At 46.8% G+C, this 25,932-nt stretch overlaps 1 protein-coding gene and 1 long non-coding RNA gene across 4 annotated transcripts in view; both read left to right on the top strand.

Moving 5' to 3' along the window:
* Window positions 1-25,932, top strand: part of Cdc42 (Cell division cycle 42) — a 54,499-nt gene that overhangs the window by 1,340 nt on the left and 27,227 nt on the right. For all 3 annotated transcript variants that reach the window (XM_065433726.1, XM_065433727.1, XM_065433728.1), the window contains exon 4: window positions 513-695. In XM_065433726.1, coding sequence (XP_065289798.1) covers window positions 513-695 — 183 coding nt within the window. The remainder of the gene's footprint in view (window positions 1-512; window positions 696-25,932) is intronic.
* Window positions 2,593-17,906, top strand: LOC139056415 (uncharacterized). The gene is made up of 4 exons (XR_011512361.1): window positions 2,593-2,905; window positions 12,936-13,034; window positions 17,085-17,349; window positions 17,725-17,906. It is a non-coding gene; the product is annotated as an uncharacterized lncRNA (long non-coding RNA).

The raw sequence follows: 25,932 nt of genomic DNA, 5'->3' as shown, positions 1-25,932 counted from the left end.
TGCGGCACATTAAGAGAGCTTTGCGAAATTTAGTATGCAGTCATGTTACATTAGCCCCTTACAATGTTTCCTCTTTGTGAAAAAAGAAAAACACGCTAGAATAGTGGTTCACAAATGCCCTAACCTCTCCAGTTTTTTTCCCAAACTGCATATCGCTGAGAAATTTTATAAGCTAACCGATTTTAATTGTAATAAGCCTGTGAAAAATATTGTAGCAGTTGTGAGCAAATAACCTTAGCCACATAAAATAAAAAGGCAATTTAATTCTCTAATCTGTTGGAATGTATTGTTGCTCATCCAAGCCTCATGTGTATGTTTTTTATTGGAGTTGGTGAGAATGGAATAGTACATGTCTAGCTTGAACTGGTGTCATTTTTCTATGTTTTTGTAGCAGAATAAACTATCCGTAGCCTCTCAGAGCCAGACTTGAGTGCCTGTATGTAAACGCTCCAGTTTTAGCAAAATACCATTGTGTGAGCCCTTCACTGATTGATGACGTCCACCTTTTTCAGGTGTTTGATAATTATGCGGTGACTGTAATGATTGGTGGTGAGCCATACACCCTAGGACTTTTTGACACAGCTGGCCAGGAGGATTATGACCGGCTACGGCCGCTCAGCTATCCACAAACAGATGTTTTTCTTGTCTGCTTCTCCGTCGTTTCACCTTCCTCTTTTGAAAACGTCAGAGAAAAGGTGAGTGGGCTTGTTTCTTGCAATCTGTGCACAACAACTAATCATGGGATTCTAGAGAGAGTGGAAAAAAGGCTCTACACTCAAGTCTAGCCAGGCTAGTGAGCACTCTTTATATTGTGTGCGGACCTTCTTTTTTTCATGCATGGATCCTTTTCACAACAATGTCGACCACGTCTTGGAATTGTGGTGCCACTGAAAAGGACATGTCCCAAAATGATAGTATGATTCTTGGCAAGTCTCCTTTTCAGTAGCGCTTTTTCCGTCATGAATATTTACCAACATGCCCAACTGACAGCTATTCTAGATAGTATGGCTTTTGTCCCTTGAATTTTGGAATCGTATCTGTAGACTGAAAGCATGCCTATTTGAAAAGACATGCACCACAGAAAGAATGTAGCATTAAAGTACTGCATTTATAAGTAATCAAGAACACATTCTACAGAGTTAAAGGGAAATTGTTAGAGTTACCGGCCCACCAGAGGCATAAGTGGAATAATGGACTGCTTTAGTTTAGCAGTCTTAGTAGAATAGTGGATTTGAAATGCACCTGCGCAGAACACTAAATGGCCCATAGTGTTAAACATATGCACACAGTTTTTCAGATTCAATGTTACCGGTTTTGCATAGTTTGGAAAAATAGTGTGGTGACATGGCTGGAAAACCGTGCATTGCTTCAAATTGAATTTGGCATTGTTGTGTAGAATGAACCTTTTTCAATGGAAATTACTGTGTAAAATAACTTTTGCTTAGCCTTGTGCCGCTTTAATGAGTATTATAGATAACTTTGCGGGCTTTTCGAGATTGCTTCTCATTTTGAACGCTTTGTGTCTGGGATGGCAGTGCCACCTATCGGCAAGTTTGAAAGCTAGGTTCGACTTCTGGCATGGGCTGATTTGCTGATTGGCAGGCATGAAAAGTATATAGGAGGCTGGGGCTAGCGACATAAAAGGCTATGGCTAGCAACACGACATGTATGACGCTCTCCTGGGTGTCATTGTGCTGTTGCTTGCACATTTTGCATGCACACGCAAAGCTTGGCAAATACGAGATAAAATCACTTATGTGCACCACGTGAGTGAAATTTAAAGCTTTTGAATAACGCTCCGAGGATGTGAACGCTATCATGCTATACTAAAACTCACTTTCCAAAAAAAGTTTGTTTGCAGAACAGTAATGCTGTTTCCCTTAGCCAGGCTAAATTTTTTTTTCGCTTCTTAAGACCCCTGCTTCGTTGATTTTTTTTTATTGCAGATTTAAAATCTTCAGAGTGACCTATCTAAAAAAAATTTACTGCAGCTTTTTTTTTAAAGTGACCATAAAGTGACTAGTATTTTCCGTAGGTAAACATACATTGCTTATTCGTGAATACAGATGGGCTTGCATAAATACTTATACTAAGAAGAAAATAGTACATACACTGGAATAAATATATTTCAGTTTGGCACTTAGGCAGTTGTCCTCATCAATGGAACTGCTGCTCGACTCGCAGAAGAGTAACTGACATGTACATCCACAGTGTTATCGAACTGTGTATGTGAGCACACCCAAGAAAACTCTGATGGTTGTGTGCCCATCAGAAAAACAAATGAGGCAAACTTGCAGAAATCCTTCATCCCATCGCCAACAAGGGGCAATCAGTTTTCGCGAGTCTCAAGTAAAGAAATGGAGGCATCGCAGCATCGTTCGTATATGGTGGCATCATTTGTAATACCAGCACCCGCCCATGAACAGAATGTAATCGCACCCCTGGGAGCAGTAAACGATTGAGCATTTAGTGGTGACCTTTTGTGAGATAAACCTGATAAACATAAGGTTTTGTTAGCATTGCAAACGGAAACAGCCCGCAAGACAAAGCCAAAACTGTCGCTCGCCCACACATGCTCGAATGCGTGAGTGTTTGCTGAAGTGCCAGTGTAAACAAGCTGTGGAATTATAACCAAGGGACTATGGAGTGAAAATTTTTGTTCTTGTATTCGCACAGGGTGGCAGCACTTGATGGGCAGCAGAAAGTTGAAAAATTGGTGCATCTTTCACACATAGAGACGGTGTTGTAAATATATGGCATCAACCAAGTGGGACACCTTTGTGGCACCCTATGTTTGTCTTTGACCCTTAAAGGGGTTAAGGAAAGATGCTCCTCGGAAACCCTTTTTCGTTAAGAAGAAGAATAGCTGGATGAAACTTTCACACATATTGACACATGTACTTATGTATCCTTTTCTTGGGGACTGCATTTAACCCACCAACAACTTAGTTATCGCTCAGCGCAGGATGTGCTTGCATGTCTCAGAAGTTTCCCGAATGTAATCGATGGTTCTATTCGTTGTCTCTTGTCACCGAAGCTCGTCTAATCTGATTGCATGTGTGACAGGAATTATATACTGAAAAGATTTTGCGCCAAAAAACAACACACACAAGAAAGACGACAACACCACGGGCGCTACTTCAACTGTTTAATGAGGGTGAAAGCACTCGACATATAGACCGTTTCATCGGGCGAGGAGGATAGGGCGCGCGGAGAGCCTTTCCTCCTCTCTGGCTTGGGCGATCCGGCGCGGCACTGCTTGAAAGTAATGTTGTCGCGTGCTGCGGAATGATTTCGAGATGTTTTAGGTCTTACTTTGTGCAATTTACGCCATGTCCGTTCATATAGGTTCGTCAGGGAAGCCTTTCGGTGCATCGGTAACTACAGTAGGCGGAAATATCTCTTGGGGGCGCAAAAATGTGACGCGTTTTATCAGCCGCGGTGTACGCACATTATCAGTCGCGGTGTGTATATGTGTTCTGAATTATTTTGCTTATATCGGTTTTAATTCAACAAAGGAAAGCGGTGTCTCTGTATTAGCAGCATGAAATCTCTCTACACGATCATTTTAACCATTTTATTAATGACAAAGTCCTTAAAGCGTTTCGTTACATGGACGACTTAGCGGTTTTAAACAATCAGTGCTCCGTTTCGAATGAGGCTACAGTGAGCTGTGTTTTAGATGGTTTTAGGAACCTGGGGAAAGGGCTATGTTTTACTTATGAGCTACCGGATAATGGTTTGCTTCAGTTTTTAGATTTACAGTTAAAGTTTTCAGATGGGCACATTTGTTGGGCTTACTCCCCTCATGCGCAGAAAGGGCTCCTGCCGTACAATTCGGCCCACTCAAAGGTAGTAAAAAGAGGCATCGCCAACCTCTGCCTGGAGTCATCGCTCCGGAAGTCGTGTGTGCATGAGATGCAAGGAAGTTTTGACAACCAATTGGGCAGGCTCGTTGCAGCTGGCTTCCCTGAGTCGGTCTTGGTCCCTGTGGCAGAAACGCTATTGAAGAAGGTGAAGGCTGGGGTAAGCAGGGTAGAGCCGAAGAAGAAAGAGTGGCCTGTAGTGGTACCATACATCCATAAAGTCACGCACAGCCTGAAAAAAGTGGCGAACCGGTATAATGTACCGGTGGTGTTCTCCGCTCCCCAAAAGCTTGCCCAGCTAAGCCGTCGCATAACTTGCGAAAGCCAAAGGCCTGGCTGTCAGAAGAAGCATGGCCAGCGTTTCGTAAAGTGTGCCACAAACGTCGTATATGAAATTTCTCTGTCCTGCGGAAAATCCTACATTGGACAGACGGGGCGTTGTGTCAACGACCGGCTTAGGGAACATGCAAAAGGTATAAAAAAAAATAATGAAGGTGAGCGACTTGTGGATCACTGCAGGACTTGCACCGATTGCGTTCCACGGTTCCGCGAAGCGAGGATTTTGGGTAGAGGCAAACATCAGACATCGCTTGAAACATTGGAAGCCTTCTACATCAAGAAAGCGGGTCGTAACTGTGTTAGTGATACAGTAAAACCTCGTTAAACCGTACCCGCTTAAACAGTAGTTTCGGTTTAAAAGTAGTAAAGTCAATTCCCCGACTCAGCGGCCATTGAACATAATGTATTTTGTATCCGCATAAACCGTACCAGCTTATTGCGTACGCATCGGTTAAAACGTAGCGTTTCCACTTTTCGTCGCGCAAACACGGCGGTGCGTCGTCTCCATCGGGCGGCCCGGCAGAACAACAAGCCTCGGAGATCGGTACAACGGCCTCCAAGCGCCCTGTGCGTTTGCACGTGAAGCCGCATCAACATCATTTCGACGCCGCATGGACGCCGTGCCAGGGAGCGTTGCGGCGTCGTGCAAGCGAGGACTCGCGTCATGCCGAAGCTAGGATAAAAAAGACGCCGGGTGCTCAGCATAGAAGAAGAATTAGACATCGTCCGTGCTACCGAACGTGACATGAAGAAGTCGGCGCTGGCCCGCGACGTGGATCTGCTGTTGACTACAGTGTGTGGCATTTGGAATGCGAAGTTGCTCGGCAGCGCTGCTGCGACCGCGAAGAGATGTCGGTTACGAGGTTCGACTTTTCACCATCGTTGCCGCTGTTGTTGCCGAAGTGTCAACTAGCGACAGTGATGAGGACGACACGGAAAGCGACAGCGCGGGCTATTCAGGCCCGACAGTGGCAGAGGCTGCGCGTTACGTCAGCCTCGTGAATGCGATCGTCGCAAGAACAGGGGCGCGATAACGTAACTATTCCAAACGAAAAGTTTTTTGAACTCCGGCACCCGGCAATGAAAAAGGCGCCCCGGGACTTATGCAGCTCTACTGCGCGCGTGCACGGAGAATACGTAACGCCAACGAGGAATCTGCCGTGCGAGTGTTTGCCGAGAGGAGGGGGGCTGGCTGAGAAGCTGGCACGCAGCTTCAGTAAGTTTGAGGCCGCTGTCGTCGTGCTAGGCCGCCGCGACATCAAACAAAAATAACACTTACGTCCCGCGAAGTGAATAAATACTGCATGTTTTTTCCCCTTTCATCGTACTCTCTCTGAGTTATGTTTTCGACAGGTAAGTGGGCGATCCCATGCTATTTCGCTTAAACAGTACTACCGTTTAGTACGTACTTTTTCCGAGCTCCGGCCGACTACGGTTTAACGAGGTTTCACTGTAGATCGGTTTTTCTTTACGAGGCTGAGCTGAAGTTTCTATCACGCCTACTTTGATAAAACTATGTACTCCATGATGCCTTGTACGCATGTGCGGTGTTTTGGAAGGCTATATATGTCGAGTGCTTTCACCCTCATTAAACAGTTGAAGTAGCGCCCGTGGTGTTGTCGTCTTTCTTGTGTGTGTTGTTTTTTGGCACAAAATCTTTTCATTATGCAAGATCACCAACTAGCCCAGCAGTTAACTCTTCTAAAGGACAGGAATTATGTACCGTAAAAACCGGAATATAGGTCGAACTTTTTTTCAAAAAGCCATAGCGAAAAGTCGACCCTCGACTTATATACCGGACATTGGCGGAAAAACTACGGAAGTCTTGCGACAATGGGCATATGAAGTAAACAGCCGCCTTCGCCATCGCCATCATCAGCAGCGCGGCGTTGGTTCTTTATTCTATGGCGTGGCGACATTGTGGCACCGGCATTTTGCGTTTCCACTGTCGCAAAGTTATATTAATTAAAAGCTGCATTTTCATTTTGTTTCAAAATGAGCGGAATCCGACGTCAATTCACCGTCGCCTTCAAGAAAAAGGCGATTGAGTATGCGGAAGCCCACGGCAACCTGGCGGCACAGCGCGAACTTGGAGTATCCGAAAATAGCATTCAGTAGTGGTGGAGGTAAAAGCAACATATTACAACTTGCAGCAACCAAAAGAAAACGTCATTTCGTGGCCGGATCGCAGCGGACTGCAGAACTGGAACGCAAGGTTGCGGAGTCCGTCCGAGAGCTGCGTGTAAGATCGCTGCCTGTTGTCGAATGCATTCATTTGAAAGCGGTAGAGATCACACCCCTCTGTGGACTGGACAATGAGAAGCACTCGTCATCCGACTGTGTTCAAACGTGTTGCTCTGATTCGGAGTAGCGCTTGCGGACTTCGTGCCCTTCTCTGTACTGTACACCTGACGAATTTTTAACAGTATCGCGCGACCGTCGACCGCGTGTTTGTCGGCACCTTTTATCATCACGGCACGGAGCGGCGAAATAGCGAAAGTAAGGACATGTGTACACATGCGCGTATCTCGTTTGTTTCGCTGCTCAGCGCCGTTAATACGGTGTTGACAAGTACGCGGATCGATGGTCGTGCGATACCACTAAAAACATGGCCAGGTGCACATACGAGCAGCATTTAAATAAATACTGTCACCATTGTGCAACCCACTGAGTTGCATTTGTTTATAGGTAAGGGTGTCATGTCTTTCGGTACTTTTGCCACTGAAAAATATTTTTTTCATTTTTAGAATTCGTTAGTTGGGGGATCGTCCTTTATTCCGGTCCGACCTATAGTCCGGTTTTTACGGTAGTACTTTCTGGAAGACATGCCGGCACCAGTGATTACTCTGGAACGTTTGCTGACTCATGTATGAAAGCAGACGCGCTTGACTGGCAGATCAGATTTCGCCAATCGCCAACTGTATTCACTGCTATTGAGCGTTGAGTGTAAAGCAAGTTGATGGTGAAAAACACAGCAGCAAAACTGTGAATAAACTAACAAGCTCTGCCGCACCATTGGAAGCTGGATGGTAGGGCGGTACAAGTGTGCAACGTATCCCATTCAGTGTCAGGTATTCCAAGTGTTGCTCTCACTTGCAAAGGCGGGTCCATTATCGAACATGATGAGATCCGGCAGTCCATGGTGCGCAAATTCTGTCTGCAATGCTGTGATGACAGCATTCGCTGAAGTTGATACCACTGGAGACTTCGACCCATTTTGTATTCAGGTCAACAATGATGAGAAATTTATGTCCCAAAAATTGGCTCCCAATGTCGACATGAGGCCTTGATCAAGGCCCCTGTGGAAATGGCCTGGGTGCGTGCTGAATGCATTGAGGTGTATGCTGGTAAGCTTGGCATGTAGCACAACCCTTTATGTTCTTAGTGATGTCACCATCGATTCCCGGCTACCAGACATGACTTCTGGCAATTGACTTGCTTTTCTGAATGCCAGGATGCCCAGAATGAAGAAGAGTCAAGACTTTGCTTTGCAGAGATCTTGGGATAACAACTCTGGAACCCCACAGCAAGCAACCTTCATGGAGGCTGAGTTCACTGCTCCTTGCTGTGAATGGATTGCTCTCTGGTCTGACTGGAAGCCCTCCTCCTTGCAGGAAAGCAAGAATTATATGACTGGGGAGTGGATCATTTCTTCTAGCTTGTGCTACAACAGCTGGTGACATGAGTCCCGGGTATGCTTGTTCCCGCATGAAGATTTGAGCAGGTGCAGGCAGATCAACACTGTTTGTTGGCAGCAGTAACCTACTGAGAGCATCAGCATGACCCAAGTCCAGACCAGGCTTGTACATGAGATTGTACTGTAAGCAGAAAGTTTCAGTGCCCATCTGACCAGTAGTGGTTTATGATCCGTGTAACCAATGAAAGGAATGCCCCACAGGCACTGTTGGAACTTCTCAATGCCGAATACGAAGCCTAGTGTCTCTTTGTCAATTTGGCTGTAGTTTTGCTCTGCACGATACAAACTTATGTATGCAGAGGCAATGGGCAGTTCTCGACCATCAGCTTCTCGATGTGCCAGAACTGTGCCAATCCCATATGGAGATGCATCAGAACTGAGACACACTGGTTTCTCCGGATCGAAATGTACTAGGACAGGAGCTGACGTTAGCAACTGCTTCACTGTAGTGAGTACATCTTGCTCTTTTCCCCGCACCCATTTTTTCTCGTTCATGAGAAGCCAATGCAGAGGGTGGAGGCGTCCAGAAATGTTTGGAAGAAAATGTCTGGAGGAATTCACAAGCCTCAAAAAGCTTTGGAGTTCTTTAACGTCACAGCGTGCAGGTGCGGCAAGGATTGCAGATACCAAGCTCAAGCTTGGAGATAGCCCTTCTTTGCTTATGATGTGCCCTAGGTACTCCACCTGTGGTACAGAAAGGTGACACTTGTCGAGCTTCAGCTTGTGTCCAACATCACATAGTCGAGGAAGAACAGCACTGAGGTTGCAAAGGTGCTCCGAATCATTTAGGCCCGTCGCAGGAATGTCATCAAAATATACTGCAACATGCGGCAGTCCTCGAAGAAGGTTCTCAATTTCTCTTTTTAACATTGCTGGTGCCGAAGAAATGCCGGAAGGAAAATGCGTTTATTGAAATAGCCCCATATGTGTTGAAATAGTAACATACTTCCTAGAGTCTTCATCAAGAACTATTTGCTGGTAGGCATCCTTCAAGTCCAGTTTGGTGAACTTTTCACCTGTGGCAGCATGGCCCAAAGGTCCTCAATTCTCTAAATTGGGTACGTTTCCAACGTAGCCACTGGATTAACAGTAACCTTGAAATCTCCGCAAATTTTGACTCTGTTATCCTTCTTAGCCACTGGAACAATAGGTGTAGCCCAAGCTGAAGAGGCAACTAGCTAGAGAATGCCCTCCCTCTGTATGCGCTGGAGCTCTTGTGACACCCTATTCATAACTTTTATGGCCTATAGGGGGCGCCACTGCAAATCCAACATGGCTGTCCGAGTGATTATGGGGAGACGCTCCTCAGAAACTTTTTTTTTAATATTAATGATAGGCAAATGAAAATTGTACCACTTATATAGCTTGATATCCTCATTCCAAATCTGTTTTTAGATTTAGGATAGCTCGATGCTTTCATGTCCGAAGCGCCATGCATAAGTGAGAAACAGTGCATGTTTGTGCAGCTAGTGGACCTAGCAGTTGGCTTGATATAGCAGTGAAAAATGGTTTTTCTTGTCCCTAACACTCCATTGAGTGCTGATAACCAAATTAATGAAATTCCCTTGACTGGCAACATTTTGAGAGAATTTCATATCTGGTGCTTCATTTTCAGTGGCTGGTACTCATGTGTATTGAACATTTCCATTCTTAAAAATAAACTGATAGCATTAAAACCTAGATAAGTGAATTCTACACATTTAAAAGGTTATGCTCACCAATTTGCTCTTGATTGGACTGCAATAAGTACACCGAATGTCGTGCACAAAAGCCATGTTTGGCCAAAAATATGAAGCTGAGAAAAACACAACTGAAAGTTAGTTCTTTGTGTTGTAGCATTGAAATATATGTAAAAATTGCACATAATGCAGGCCAGGGTATCTAGATCCAGTGCACTTTAGAATTCACCTGCGCCATATGTTCCCTCAGTCTTTGTGAGCACCATGCTGAGCCACTTGCTAGGCTGTTAGTTTCCGAGCCAACTCCAAGTTATCAGCCACTTCTTTTGTAGCAGCAAGGTGCATTTTCTTTGTTATGGCGGTGCACGATTTATGGTGCATTGGTTTTAGCAAACCAAGAATTGTACAAAATCAGACGTTGATTGTGTCCAGCTCCAATTGCGGGCGCCGCAGCCGCTGCCTTGATATTCACGGCAAAACTCTCACTTGTGCTGGCTGAAGGGCGCGCTTCACCGTCAGTGTCGTCTGCCGGAGATGCTAGCTGCGACGAATGTGTTGTCGAGATAACAGATGTGGTACATGCTGCATTGTTGCAACACAACTCCAAAAACGACGCGAGTCCTTTCTGTTTTTTGGCCAACTCGCGGATAAAAAGGTCGTGCCGTCCGCACACCGGACATGCCGCGACATTCACCAGTGTGTTCACGACGCCGATCTTGCAGATAAAGGCGCTTGCTGTCTTCTTGCCACTCATATCTTGATTGTTGAAGATTCTCAACTTTTTCTCCGATACGCTGATGAATTCGTTTGCGCTGTCAACGAATCTTGAGGGGCCAGCCGGCTCTGAACCGTCCAAAGCATCGCCGTCACTGAGGTTAGGCTTAGCTGCCGCGGACGTCTCCATTGCATGCTGCTTGACTTTCTGGCAAGTTCCCCTGTGCTTGTGCTTCAACTGATACTTTCGAGATTGAAAATCGCGTTTCTTCACGGGATCTACCAAAACAAGGAGTAGAAAAATGCAGAACACGTTGAGAGAGCTGCACGTCACACGAAGAGCAGAAAAGCTGTGGCCGCGTTGCGCGCTAGCAGCCAATGGCATGGCCGGAATTGCACCGTGTGATTTAGAAATCCCGCAAAAGCGCTTGGTTTTGGCGGAGAAATGTAGTTTTTATTAATACTGCCCAGGGAGATTGTGACGCAGAAAAGCGGACCTCGGAGAGAAAAAGTGTAGGCCGACTGCCTTGCACAGACCCAATAGTTTGCGACGCCGCGATCTGACGCATCATGTGGTGGGAAATGGGCCAGATTTGCACCTTTTCTTGCCACCTCGAGTGCTTTCACCGAGTTTAATTATAATTTCCAGATCATTTAGGGCTATGATTTCTTTATATGTGAAAGAGGAGGAATCAGTCTTGCTGAAGCAGTCGGAAACAAAATTGACTTTTTAAATGAAAATTGCCGTTTTTTGATCCGTGTCTCCCCTTAAGAACTAGAGCAGTCGGTGCAGTGTTGCAGTGGTCTTGAATAATAACGTGTTCTTTTGCGTCGTCGTGTTCGAATGTCTCTTCAATTTACATGCCTGCTGTCGTTAGCCTGCGTATTGGCTCACATTGGGTGAGCAGAACGCATTCGAAGCCTGCTTGAAGGCAAGGAAGTCCTAAACGTTAGTCATCTTGTGTGCTGCGGTATAAAAGCATGCACGTCGACGTCCGGGACTGTTGAACGCTTTTGCATACAAACTTGCGGCTTCGAAGCAAACCATACGAGCTATGGTTTCAGTTTTACCGCGACAGCGTTATGAAGAGAAGTGACTGCGCCTTCTCTTTGCTATTCTATTAATTTGACTGCTTTGAACGGGTACTATGACCTTTATACGGTGTGGTGCTCTCTGCAAGTTGTTACTCGGACCGCTTGAATAAGCTGCCCCCCATGTCGAGAAAAAAAAAAAAAAATCTTTATGGTGTTGTACGACCCAAGTTCTTTGCATAGACAGCGTGAAAAGCAGCCTTAAAGCAGCGTTTTGTGAACAAAAATTTCTTGTCCAGTTATCCCTGTCTGTGTTGACAAAGCTGGATGTTGAACATGAGAAGTAAACAAAAACCCATACCTGACCGATCTTGCGAGCTAATGCGATAACTCTTCACCCTTGTAATTAAGTTATTGCGCTTTATGCATGCTGTGCAAGCTACAATCCTGCGGTAGTTTTACAGCCTGCGTCAGTCCTACCGCATCTTGCCTATACACATATCAAGCGATATATAGCCGATATTTACCGGTCCGCGGCAATGCTCGCATCATCCTTCCAGTTATCTTTATAAAATATTATACACGCAAATCATCTGAGGGTTCTCTACGTGAACGCCGCTCAATACTTTAACGTTTGTTGGACTACGATTTGTTACCTTACAAGTGGAGTCATGCGCATCTGTGCACACGTTGCAGCCAAAGACTAGCACGAGTTCCAGGTCCCTCTATGCCTGCGTCACTTTGCTTCTATGCACAAATGAGAAACGCATCTCTCTGTTCGAAAATGGTGGAATGTCAAGTCGGCGTGGCAGAGCGCGAATGCATGAGCGAGAAAGGAAATGTTGAAGCAGGTACAAGGCTTTACGGAGAATGGTTGTGCTCCAATGTAGCCGCAAAGGCGTGAGTGACAAAAACGCAAGCATTAATCATCCTACAACACATTTGAGTTAAGGTTGTGTATTATTTCTTTCCCTGCACATAATGTAGTGCTATGCCTGCATCTTTATGAAGGTGTGTCTATTCGCAATTTCAAGTGCTTGGAATCGTCACTCACCTGTCGTATTCCAAAAAGAAGTCCTCCGGCATGAATTGTGCACTGCAAACGTTCACTTCTGCGACAGCTTTGCCGATCCGCAGCTTAATAATCCATTTCTTCCTCAAGGACGCAGCCGGTGGGAATGAGTGAAGGCTCACATCACCTACTGCATAACTTTTGTATAGCGGCGCACAGCAAATACGGTTACTTCTATGTTTGCTCATTCTGAGCACGTTAAGTCTCCTTCAGGATCCCACGGGAGCTTTGAACGCATTAAAACATCAACCAAAAGTGAAGGAAAAGTGTAGACAACACCAATACGTTATGCGAATGGGTGGCAGCCAGCGGCGAGTATAATCTTTTGATTGTTTCCGGCCACCGCCGCACGACTGTGCCACCATCTGTGAAAGTTGTGAATCGTTCAGGGCAAAGGTCAGGGGGACGTGGCTTGAAAAACTTAGGTACCGCATCTTACGGAACATGAATTTTGGCTTTTGAGCCTTTGAAAGTTCCAAGGCTCTGTTCAAATACTCCAGGAAATGCTTGAATAACGTCCTTAACATCAGAAACAGCATGACCATCTGCTTTCCAGACAGCATTGTCAGTGCCAAGCACTCAAATCCAATCGCGACCTAGCAGTGTTGGCGAACCTTTCTCAGTCAGGAACAAAGGTAGGACAGCTTTCCTGTCGCGGAACTTTACTGCGACATCTGCTTTGCCTTGAACTTGTGTGAGCTCGTCCAAGTAGCTCTGTAGGAGCACATCCGATGGCATGACGATCACTGACGGCAGTAGCGACTGAAGACGTTTTTTTTTTGCAATGACAAAAAGACTCGCACCGGTGTCCAGCTCCATACGGGAGCGGCTTGCCGCAAACGCCGGCGGTCACAGTGAAGGGCAGCGAAGTCTTGATGGTGTTGACTGGCCACATGTCAAACATGTTGGCAGGTGCATTGTTGTCAACAGTGTTGACTTGGTGTGTTCCACTTTCAGTTCTGAGCTGGAGGTGTGGAACCGTGTAGTATTGTAGACTTGCCCTTCCGCGATGAAGCGTGTTTTCTCTTCCTCGAGCAATGTATCTATGCTTTCAGCAGTAATTGCGTAAAGTGCTGATGGGCTTGGACTCTGTCGCGAGGTATTTCTCCCTACAGCGGTAGCATGTGACACGCCCCTTTGATGCCACAACCTTATGTGTAGAAGTGAGCTTCTGCAGGAACTGGATATCTCGCTGGCATCTTTCTTTGCAGCTTCTATGGTAAGTGCAGTTTTCATGCCGTGTTCGTACATAAAGTTTGCTTTCTCAAGCAGCTTCGTCTGCACGGCTGTGCCGTTGATGCCACACACGATACGGTCCCTCAACATATTGCTACGCTCATTTTGGAAGTTTCAATATTCCGAGACATTTCAGTGATGCCACGAAGTTACTGATGGACTCACCCTCTGCGTGAACGTGCGTGTTGAACCTAAAACACTGAGCAACAGCAGATGGTTTGGGGTGGTAATGGTTGTCCAGAAAGGGAAGAATTTCTAGCAAGGTTTTGTCTTGCGGCTGGGCGGGTTTAATGAGAGCCTGTAAGAAACCATACGTCTTCTGCCTATGGCACCTAAAGAAGACTTTTTTCTGCTGTGATGGCCATTGGCGATGAAGAAAGCTTCAAGGCATTCAATGTTGCAGGGCCATGCATCTTCGTCTCCTCCATCGAATGCTTCAAGGTTGCTGCACATTGGCATGATGTTCTTTTGCGTCGAATTCACTAGACGAACGACGAACTCACATGCGTAGAAGCGGGCGTGGAAGTATGACACGTGAAGAAACTTGAATGAGAAACTTGAATGCTTTTTCCCTCGTTGCCGCTTGTTACGAGTGTAGCTGAGCAGTTCCGAGAGACTCTGTGGTCATCAATAGTTATGCCCAATGAACAGAAATCGACGACATGTACTGCTGCACAACCGTACACTCAGGATATCACGCAACTGATCCAGTGTTGTTTATTTCCTCCACCTTTATGGGGTGGCGCAAGTGGTGCTATGCAATGGACAGCCATCTAAAACGAAACCGTAACAGTTGGCGAGGGTTTTGTTCAGCCACATTATAACGGTCGGCGGGTGGTAGCCATATGTCCTCCTGTGGCTTGTCTGGCTGTATTGCAGAATGACTTGGGTGAGTTCTCCTGTAAAGGCCATTCCTGTTGGTGATGAGGACTTCTGGGGCACCATGTCGCAGCAGGATGTTCTCGCTGAAGAATTTTGCCACTTCTGCTGCATTGTCTTTGGGCAGAGCTTTTGTTTCAGCTAAGCAGGTGAGGTAGTTTGTCGCCCCGACGATCCACTTGTTTCCAGATATTGACGTTGGAAAGGGGCCCAACATATCCATGCCGATCCACTGAAATGGTCGGCAAGGAGGCTCGATTGGTCGTAGTAAACTCACTGGCCTTGACGGTGATGTCTTGCATCGCTGGCAGTCACAGCATGTCTTTATGTAATGGGCGACGTTAGCAGTCAGGTGCGGCCAATAGTACTTGTCTTGCATTCTTGCTAGCGTACGGGAAAATCCGAGGTGCCCGGCTATCTGATCGTTGTGCAGGGTGTGCAGGACTTGTGGCCGGAGGGTGGTAGGCACAATGAGAAGGTAGTTTGCGCACATTGGGGAGTTCTTTTTTACAAGGACATCGTTGCATGAAGAAAACGAGGACAGTCCACGCCGAGACACCCTAGGGACAACTTTGGTCGTGCCTTCTAAGTACTCCACAAGGCCACGTAACTCCGGGTCTGCTCTCTGCTACTCGGTGAAGTCGTCTGCAGTTATTGTTGCTAGGAAGGCATTGTCATCCAGTGTGTCTTGTGGTGGTAGGTCACTAGGGGAACGCGACAGGCAGTCGGCATCAGAATGCTTTTTCCCGGACTTGCACACTTTGGTGATGTCGAATTCCTGGAGTCTGAGACTCCATCCTGCTAGGTGACCTGAAATATCTGTGGCATGCAAAATCAGTGATGACGATGAGCCACAATAAAGAGGAGTAAATTTTTACTGAGCAGAAGGCCCTAGCTTACGGTCATTCCTCGGCGGATAAATTTCTTGACCTCCTTGTGCCAGCCGCGCATGTCTGAGCCACACGCCCGCTTTGCTTTCTAGGCAATGGCCTTTCCCTAGCCAGCCGCCGTTCTCCTTCTCCTTGGCGTTGACACTGCTACAGGACCCCCTCCCCCCCCCCACTTCTATTGACGGAGCCGTGCAGGCAACCTGCACGACACTTTGAGGAGTTTGGGTCGGGGTGTTGGGAGATGAAGTGTGTTGACGACTGGCAAGGACCACCTGGCTCTGGGCGAACCGGTTTATCCGATGACTGAGGGAGTGGGTCCTCGAACAAGGCGGGTTTGATGCGATTGATATAGTGTCCTGTTGGCCATATATAAGTCCACAGTTAAATGTTGTCGGCCCGATCGATGACGGGGTATGGACTGTCTATAGGTGTTGCAGGGGCTTCATACGCAGCCACAATGGACGAAAACGTAAGAGGATGTCGCTAGCTCTTTGGGAATATGCGATGCGGTATGGTGCTGGCAGCGTAGCTCAAGGGCACGGAGTATTCAGAATGAAGCTCGCGGCCTTTTGATGTAGTCTGTGGGGCAGGGCACAGCGATAGAATGATAGGGTGGAAGAACTCCCTTGGAAGGCGCAGTGATGCTCCAAAAACCATCTTGCAGGCATACATTGCAGATTCTGCTTCAGTCTAGCCCGAGGACTTGACATAACCAGTGGTAGTGATGTGGACCAGTGAGTGGCGTCAGGCTGCGCTCTTACAGATAAGCGAGGTCTTGTTGGAGTGGTGAAAATGTTGAAGATCACTAGCGATGGGGTGATATGCTGTGGTGCGTATGCAAGAAGTGGCTAGGAGGTTAGCAGGTTCAGCAGGTTAGTGAATAGTGCCGATTAAAGCTGGCGTCCTCTATCACTGGTAATAGTAGATGGTATGCCGCATCGCGAAACGCAGCCTGCGACGAGCGCATTTGCGATGGTTTCAGTACGGATGTCAGGTAAATAAAATGCTTCTGGCGATTGGGTAAGGCTATCTATGCAGGTTAAGGGGTAGGTGTTCCTGTTTGATGGCGGCGGTGACCCCAAAACGCCAATGGGTATTTTGTCGAATTGTTCAGAGTAAACGAGCCGAAAGGTGCCTTTGTGTGTCAGTGAATGTTCGATTGTTGGCATGCCAGCCAACCATGCGCCCAGGCATGTACGTCCTTGTTGATGCCCAGCCAGGCAAAACATTATGTCACCAGATGTTGCGTGGCTCAGATTCCAGGGTGGGATAGTTCATGAAGGGCATCGAAAATGGTGTGCCGGAAATTGAATGGAACAACTGGCCACGGGGTGCATGTGGAGACATCACAAAGAATAGGGATGGCACGAGGGGGAAAGTGGACGTCACATGCCAGGTTTTCCACGAAGTAGAATATCCTCTGTGCCATGTTATTGATGGGCAGCAAGTGCGGAGAAGTTTATGCTAGCCAGGTTGTTGTCCATAGTGATGGAAGAGGCACAGCGCAAGAGTGTGCCCGCTGCGGCATTGTCCTTTTCGTGCACGTGCCATGTGTCCATCGTGAATTCCATGACGAAGACGAGATGGCTGTTTCCTGTGGTAAAAATTTCTATAATTTGACCGGATGGCAAAGGTCAAAGGTTTGTGGTCTGTCTTAATGTGGAACTCTCAATCCTCCAGGAAGTGACTTGCAGCCATGTACATTCCGAGGAGTTCTCTTCCAAATGTGCTGCAGCGGGTCTAAGTGGATGAGAGCTTCCAAGAAAAGAAGGCAAGGGGCTGCCAGACGTAATCCATGAACTGTTGAAGCACCGCTCCCACTACAGCATTGGACGCATCGGTCATGAGGCAGAGCTGGGCTCGTGGTCTCGAATGGACGAGAAGGGTTGCCTGAGACAGCTTGGTCTTGATCGTATCAAAAGTGGTCAGTGCTTCTCGAGACCAGGTGAGTTAAGTTGTTTTGGATTTGTTGCCCTGGAGCATGTCTCTTAGAGGCCAGAGAAAAGCAGCACAGTTAGGGATGAAGTAGTTGTAGAAATTCACGAGGCCAAGAAATTCTTGCAGTTTTGCGGATGGAAGATGGCTGAGAAAAATCTTTTATGGCCTGGGCTTTTAACGGCAAGGGACAGATGCTATCCTCATTGACACGGTGACTGATGATGTCCAACTTGAGCATGCCGGATTCGCACTTCGCCCTGTTGATGATAAAGCTGTATGCGGCGAGGCATTGAAAGAAAGACGAGTAAATCATCAGTGTGTGCGAAACAGAAAGGCAATCCTCTTTTCACTGTATCGACGAATCATTGAAAATTTTGTGCAGCATTGCGAAGGCCGAAAGCCATACGTATGTACTCGGAGAGTCCAAATGGCATGATGATTGCAATCTTGGGAACATTCACCAGTTCCACAGGAATTTGATGGTAAGCTTTCATCAAGTCGATCTTGGAGAATATTGTTGCTCCGTGCAGTGGGGCAGAGAAATCTGCAATGTGCGGAAGTTGGTAACGGTCCAGCACAGAGGCATTGTTGAGCGTATGGTAATCTCCAAATGGCTGACACTCTCCAGGAGACGCCTTGGGCACCATGTGCAGCGGAGATGCGTAAGGGCTCGACGAAAGCTGTACGATCCCAAGTTCAAGCATGTGTTCAAATTCGCTGCATGCGATCTTACAGCGATCAGGTGGTAAATGGTGAGCTCGAGTTTGGACAGGCAGGCTGCTTGTAATATTGCAAGTGACGTCATGTTTGACCGGCAAAAGGAAGTTGGCCGGTAGAAAAAGGGTTGAGAATTGCGTAAGAAGTTTTATGTAGACTGACCTTGGCAATGCACTGTTGAACGCCAGAAGTGGCACTCGTGAGGCTATACGAAACACAGAAAGGTGTGTCATAGCATCAACTAGGTAGTTGTGGTGTATGTCAACTAAGAGGTTGTAGTGGTGCAGGAAATACGTACCCAAGATGGGATAGGCAACATCAGCAATTAAAAAGATCCATCGGAATGTCCTGCAAAGGTTGATGATAAGGGACAGTGCTTGTTCCCCATAGGTGGCAATAGGGATCTTATTGGCAGCTTGAAGTCTTGATTGGACTTGCTTGTGCTTGTGAATCACAGCTGAGAATGGGCTGACACTGACCTCCGCTCCAGTATCCATAAGAAAACACAGGCCTGTGGTTTTTTCAATCGCGAAGAATAAATGGCTGACTTCCGCAAAAGCACCACTTGCTGCTCCTAGTGGTGCTGCGGGGAGTTTCCCTCAATACTACAGGGTGCTGTGCACCTTTGCGCTGCGTTAACGAATATACTATGGTATTGGCATTTGCCTTGCCGTGATGAGGATGGCGAACGGCTGCACGAGAAAGAGTGGTTGCGCAGTGAGGAGTGCTGGCATCGAGTAGATAGAGCACCGATCTGGTCTGGCAGTTAGCATATCTCCTAGCAGAATTCATAACACAGGCTTTGCAGGGAGGGCAAAGGTGGTACAGTGGATGCATCTGAACATTCCATGAGAGAAACTGCTGGACTTGATGCGTCATTGATGGAGTCGGTAAGTTGGGCTAGCTGGGACGCGGGCAAACTGCTAGCGGTCACCAGAACGATGCGGACGGAGGTGGGCAAATGTTGTAGGGACAATTCTTGAAACAAATCTTGATTGAAGGTGGTTGCCTTGTCTCCAAGGAGCTGTTGAAAACTACGCAGGAGCTGCGAAGGTTTACAATCCCCTAGCTCTTCAGTTTGGAGAAACTGCTGTGGCCGTCGCTGTTCCGACCTTCTCATGCATTTGATGTGTTCGCTCGTGGGGATGTCGAAAGAGTCTGTTGCTGGGGGTTCAAGGATCAGGTTGTGAAGCTTGGTGGCAATTTCGGGCGGCAGTAAGGATGCGAGGTGGTTTAAATTTTGAGTCTGCGACGTGATTTGCGCTGTGGCAAACGGGCTGTTTACTTAAGCAATCCAGAGTTCGGGTGGTGACATGGGCTTGTTGGTCCGTCATCATTGAAAGGTATCTGTATAGCGCAACAAATGTGCATCTGTCGGGCTACATGATTGAGACGGATGTCAGATTAGTTCAAGGCAAGGATAACAGATGTCTGCCGTAGAATTCTGGCGTCGGTCATCAAGAAAGCCGCTGAAGATAGGATAAAACAGACACAGTACTGCGTAGCTGCAGAAGGAGACCTATTCGAACACGTCTGGTGATAAAGGGAGCTTACGAATTCATATATAATATGGGCACATTGAAATGTGATGTCTTTCTTGTGTTTTTTTTTTTTGTGCAGACATTGTGATTGCTGATTCGGCTCATTTAGAAGTGGTATATTTACTTTCTTGAACGCACCGGTTTCGCCTTTTCTCTACACGTTGGTCGCTTCTCGGTCTGTTTATTTCGCTTTTATTTTTTGACACGAACCTGTTTTTCCAGCATGTATACACTTTCATGAAAAAACGGTCACTTTAATTTGGCTTTGGTCTGAAGCAAGTTGCTGGCACAAAATATAGCTTCGCGCACACTCTTTCGATGCAGTGCGAGCAGAGCCGGGATTTCGAAACATTCTGCCCTATTCCATTGCTTTTTGCATTTCGTGCATGGTCAGAGCGGTGCTTCGGCTGCGTTATCAAGGGGCTTTCGTTATTAGTGTGATCAGTCGGCCTTGAGAGACGGATAATAAGCGTAGCATAGAAATCAGAGGAAGGAATAGGTGTGAAATGCAAAACGTGCGGTTAGTGCTCCTTCTGTACCATTATCAAAGTGATGCCCGACCTCTTTGGGTTTGCGACAGGCAGCGCAGTTGCTTTCAAACAGCTTATTTTAGGGTGCTGCTTTATGATGCGGGTGGGGGGAGCGCAGTCACGTCGTATTTTACATTTCGTGAGGTGCGTTTGCCATTTCGAAAAAATTTTACCCAATTAGTATGTCACTGAAAACACCGCAGTTAGATGTTATTTTGTGTGCCTACAAATGCATCATTGATGGTTTGAAAATTAAGACTGTACTTGTCGAGTTAGATAATTAATTGCAATTACAGAATTAAATTTCAGTAACAAAAGAATTACTGGTGGCCACTCCACTGTACTGGAAACAAAATGGACTAGGTTTCCTTCGAGTAATGCGACTGCTCTTTTTTTTTAAGTCTTGGTGTATAATAGTTAGTGAACACTGTGTAATTCACTCAGTAACCGAAATGAGGCCAAGTGGGGTTCACTCGAAATCAGAATGAACAGCAGTCATGCACAGCAGCGCTTATACTCGGACTCACAGAAAAAGAGAGAGAGAGAGGCTGCAGTTTCGCCAGAAAGGCAAATCACTATTAGTGATAGCCAAGTATACAACAATTACACGAAGGAAGATTACACCACCAGAGGACTCTGGCTGCGAAATTGAACTGTCTCCTACTATGAGATCTTGTATATACTCGTACAACGCCGTCACTTCAGTGCTCAATTCTTCGAGCTCACAGGAAGTTTATTCAAGTGCAAGAAATTATTAGATTATTGGGTTTTGCATGTGAAAACCACTTTGTGATTATGAGGCATGCTGTAGTGGGGGGCTCTGGAAATTTCGACCACCTGGGGTTCTTTAACCCTTTGAGGGTCGATTTTTTTCACCATATGCGACCGCCCAGGGTCGATATTTTTAATTGCAGATTCCAATTCTTTTTAGGGACTTATTTCGAAAAATATTTACTGCAATTTTTCTAGGGTGACCATAAAGTGAGAAAAACATTTTGTGTTGGTATATATGTACTCCTAATTCGTGAATAACCGCAATAAAAAAGGTAATAAACTTATAAGATATACATTAGTTCAAGGCTTTGAAAATGCGCACACAAGAATATTTCGTAAGACTAAAATGTTCCTGCTCTTACACTAATATGTACATCCATAGCGTAATCAAACTGCGTAGGTGCACTGACTCAAGAAAACTGTGGTTGTGTGCCCGTCAAAAAAGCAAAATGTCTGAAAAACTTCCTCTAATCTTCATCCTATCGCCAACCAGGGCGAATTAGTTTTCGTGAGTCTCAAAAGAAAAAGAAACGAAAAAAGAAAGCAACAGAAAGCATGGACGGCGGCATCCTTCCTATGCGCACCCCTGTGAGCACTAAACAAGCAAGAAACAAGCAGTCACCCTTTGAGCAATTATAATGAGATAGCCATAAGTTTTGCAAGTGCAAGAAGCCAAGACTGCCCGCGGAACAAAACCTTAACCCCCGCCCGTCCGCCTGCGGGCCAATGCACGAGCGATAATATATAGACGTGCAGAAGCAAACTAGGTCTAAAACAAACCTTGCATTGAAAGCCGAGAGAGGGAGGTGCACGAAAAAATTTCCTGTATTCTCACATAGTGGCAGCACATGACAGAAAAAGAAAGTTAGGAAATTGGCGCGCTTTTTAAACATAGAGACGGCGCCGTAAATATACAGCATCAACCATTTTGAACTTGCGCACAGCTGCGTGTATTTACGTCATTGACCCTGAAAGGGTTAATGTGCACCTAAATCTAAGTACATGGTCTTTTCGTATTTCGCCCCGTCAAAATGTGGCCGCCGTGACCATGATTCGATCCCGCAACCTCGTACTTAGCAGCTCAACACCATAGCCACTAAGCAACCACGGCGGGTTTGCAAGAAATTTGTATATACACACACACAGATGAAGATAAAGTCCACATAAATGCTTACAGTATATATATATATATATATATATATTTGTAAGCATTTATGCGGACTTTATCTTCATCCGTACAAAGTCATCATCAATCATTGGCTCGTGTTCGTTTTTGCATCGACGTCATTTTTCATTCTTGGAAAAAAGCGTTGTCTCGACCGTGGCATTTCAAGTGGTTGAGGCGCTTTAAGATCCCTTCGACCTCAATCTACTTCAATATCTCTCCTGGAGCTACGTTGGTAACCGATACATGCCATGCACTCTAAGCATTAAATTACCAAAATTAAGTCTGGCTTTGCAAACCTCCAGTCATCAGAATATGTAACGCAAGCAAAAGGAAACAGCGGAACGCCGCTTACGCCAAGAGGCTGCCATGTCGCAAGACCAGACCGCAGCGTCCACGATCTTGGTTCAAGTGCCAGCCACCCCCACTCCCAGCCCTGTCAACAACCGGTATCGCGATCCTGAAATCTCTGGCCTGCCTGGTGAGGACGTTGAAGACTGGCTCGACAACTACGATCATGTCAGCGAATACAACTGGAACGAGACATTGAGGTTAAACAACGTACCATTTTACGTCTCTCAAGTAGCCAAGACATGGTTCCTGAATCACGAGAGGGACTTCTGTGATTGGTCGTCTTCCAGGGAGCAGCTACGGTGGATTTTTGGCACACCGACGGTTCGTTTGGAAGTTGCAAAAAAGAGGCTGTCTGAGCGCATCCAGCACTATGGTGAGTCATATACCTCGTACATTGTGGACATCCACGTGCTTTGCCGCCGTGTCGACAGTGCCATGCCAGAAACTGACTGCGTGCGACACCTTCTCAAGGGCATAGGATCTACTGCCTTCACGCTCTGGCCGCTCAAAACCCTTCGACGGTGTCGGACGTCGTTTCCGTCTGTCAGCGCCTCGACGCCCTGCAATCAATCCACTTGCAACTGGACTTTTCCGACAACCCCCCTGGCAAACAGTATTCAGCTCCGGTCTATCATACGAGCCATAATACGCGAGGAATTGCAAGTGCATGGCTCACCCCGTTGCAGCAGCGCTCACGTCCAACCTGCTTCTGTTGACCTGTGCGGCATTATTAAGGAGGAATTGGCCTCCCTGCAGAACGCCCACCATACCAACGCTTCTCCTTGCCCACAACCGGCTTCCTACGCACAGGTTGCAATGCCAGCCGCGCACAGTCTCCAATCACACCACCTGCGCCTGTCCACTATCACCTGGCATCTTTAGTCGCCCGAGCTTCAAACCCGCCTTACTACTCTGCCTGGTGTTCGTTGAGGCCTGTCTGTTATTACTGCGGCTTTCAAGGACATATCTCCCTGTTTTGCCGACGCCGCCAGCAAGACGAAAGTCGTGGTTACGTTGCTTTTGAACACGATGAGCCACCTCCTCGCGTCTACCGCACTTATGACGGCATCCAGCCCGATCTGGACAATTTCCGCAGTGCTAAACTTTCCACGCCCACTTCGTGCAAAAGAACTGCGCAGCTTTATTGGACTCGCCTCATACTTTCGATGTTTTAACCGGAACTTCGCCAGCATTGCCTTGCCCCTCTGCAACCTCCTTGCTAGTTCAAGTTCCTTCGATTGGAACGATCAGTGTGAAGCCGCGTTCCAAGAACTCAAGCGCGCACTAACATCCCCACCTGTTCTTTGTCATATTGATGACAAGGCAACCACATTACTGCATACTGATGCTAGTGGTCAAGGAATTCGTGCCGTACTGCTGCAGCATGACCACGAATTTTGCGAAAAGGTTGTTGCATATGCAAGCTGCGTTCTCACTTCCGCGGAAAAGAAGTACTCGATAACCGAACAAGAGTGTTTGGCTGTTGTCTGGTCCATTCAGAAATTTCGTCCATATCTCCACGGTCGACATTTCTCGGTTCTGACCGACCACCATGCCCCATGTTGGTTGTCGACAATCAAAAACTTGTCTGGACTCCTTGGCCGCTGGATACTCCGATTACAAGCATATAATTTTGATGTCATATACAAGTCCGGAAGGAAGCACCAAGATGCCGATGCTCTTTCACGATGCCCATTACCACCATCATCGAAGCACATCACATCCCCTAGTCAAATTGGCTGCACAGAGGACGCATCATGTATTACACCAATTTCTTCCTTGACTCCATCAAACCGCCCTTCAGTGCTTCTTCAGTGCTTTCCACCTACCAGCACGCCGATTCTTATTTCCATAGTATCATCAAGTGCCTTAGCGGTGTTTCATCTCCACCCAATGCCAGGCTACGGAAACAGCTCAAACTGTTCAAGTTTAAGGCGACGTGCTCTACCGGTACATTTTTCACCCGAAAGGCCATCGATAGGTTCCCGTTTTACCGCGCTCTCTTCGCGCTGCTGTTCTGCAGGCCTCACACAATGACCCTACGTCAGGGCACTTGGGCTACCACAAAACACGAGCGCATACGCAGCCGATTCTTTTGGCCAGGTCCTTTTACAAGGGTAGCTAGATATGTTGCCTCGTGCACGCTTTGCCAACACCTTAAGCGACCTACTACTGCTCCGGTCGGGACACTACAACCACTTCCTTGTCCAGCACAACCCTTCTCTGTCGTTGGCATTGACCTTTTCGGGCAACTCCCACCTACTCCAGACGGCAACAGATGGATTGTCACGGCTGTTGACCACTTGACCCGGTACGCTGAAACAGCCGCAATACGTTCAGGAGCTGCCTCAGAAGTAGCGGCCTTCTTCTTGCAGGCTATCTAGTTACGTCACGGGGCACCTCACAGTCTTTTGAGCGACCGAGGCAAGGCATTTCTTTCAAGCACTCTTAATCAAGTTCTGCAAGCGTCCAACATTGTTCACAAGACAACGTCTAGCTACCACCCTCAAACCAACAGCCTAACAGCGATTTCATCGCACTCTGTGCGACATGCTATCCATGTATATTCAACCTAACCATCGTAACTGGGATGTAATTCTCCCCTTTGTAACAGTTGCATACAACACGTCTGTTCGACGGACCACCGGATATTCTCCGTTTTTCTTAGTGTGTGGCTGCCACCTCGACGTTTGTTTCTTCTCTGGCCCCGTCAACGCTTCACCATTCATTTGCTACCAGTTTGTGTCTCGTCTTGCCCAATGTCGTCGTCGCACCCGTATGAACATTGAAGCCAGCCAAGACGATTGCAAACATCGGTATGATGCCTCACTGCGTCGCTTCCTACCGCCCTGGTGACAATGTGCTCCTATGGACACCTGCACGAACACCGGGTTTATGTGAGAAGCTTGAGTCTCGATATATTGGCCCCTACAAAGTCATAGAGCAGACCTCGCCAGTGAACTATCGCATTACACCTGTTGATTCCCCAACTGACCGACACTGCCGCGGAACAGAGATTGTGTATGTTTCCCGCCTGAAGCCCTTTGATCTCTGTTCCACTGTCTAATGTGTGGCCAGGCTGGCCGCTTCCGTCCACGGGAGAAATTAGTGTAAGCATTTATGTGGACTTCATCTTCATCTGTACAAAGTCATCATCAATGATCGACTCGCGTTCGTTTTTGCATCGACGCCATTTTTCCATCTTGGAATAAAGCGTCGCCTCGATTGTGGTATTTCAATATATATATATATATATATCTGCATACGAAATGAAGGGTTTTCGTGCCAGACTCGAAGGAGTAATATTCAAAAAAGAAAAAGAGGAACGTTAAGGCATATGTTTTTACTGATGTTTCGGCCTTCGTCGGAGTCATATATTGGCAAAGGCTGGTCCACCAGCCGAAACGTCATTGAAATATACTGTGCAAATCCAATGTATACTGCACTCTCCTTGTCTTCATTTTTCTGCTGGGGGCAGTGTGGTTTCCTCAGCCACAACTATATATATA

The sequence above is a fragment of the Dermacentor albipictus genome, chromosome 2 (assembly GCF_038994185.2).
Source record: "Dermacentor albipictus isolate Rhodes 1998 colony chromosome 2, USDA_Dalb.pri_finalv2, whole genome shotgun sequence".
In the NCBI taxonomy this organism is placed as follows: Eukaryota; Metazoa; Arthropoda; class Arachnida; order Ixodida; family Ixodidae; genus Dermacentor; species Dermacentor albipictus.
Note: the sequence above shows the minus strand (reverse complement) of the source record. Positions and strands in the feature narration are given on the sequence as shown.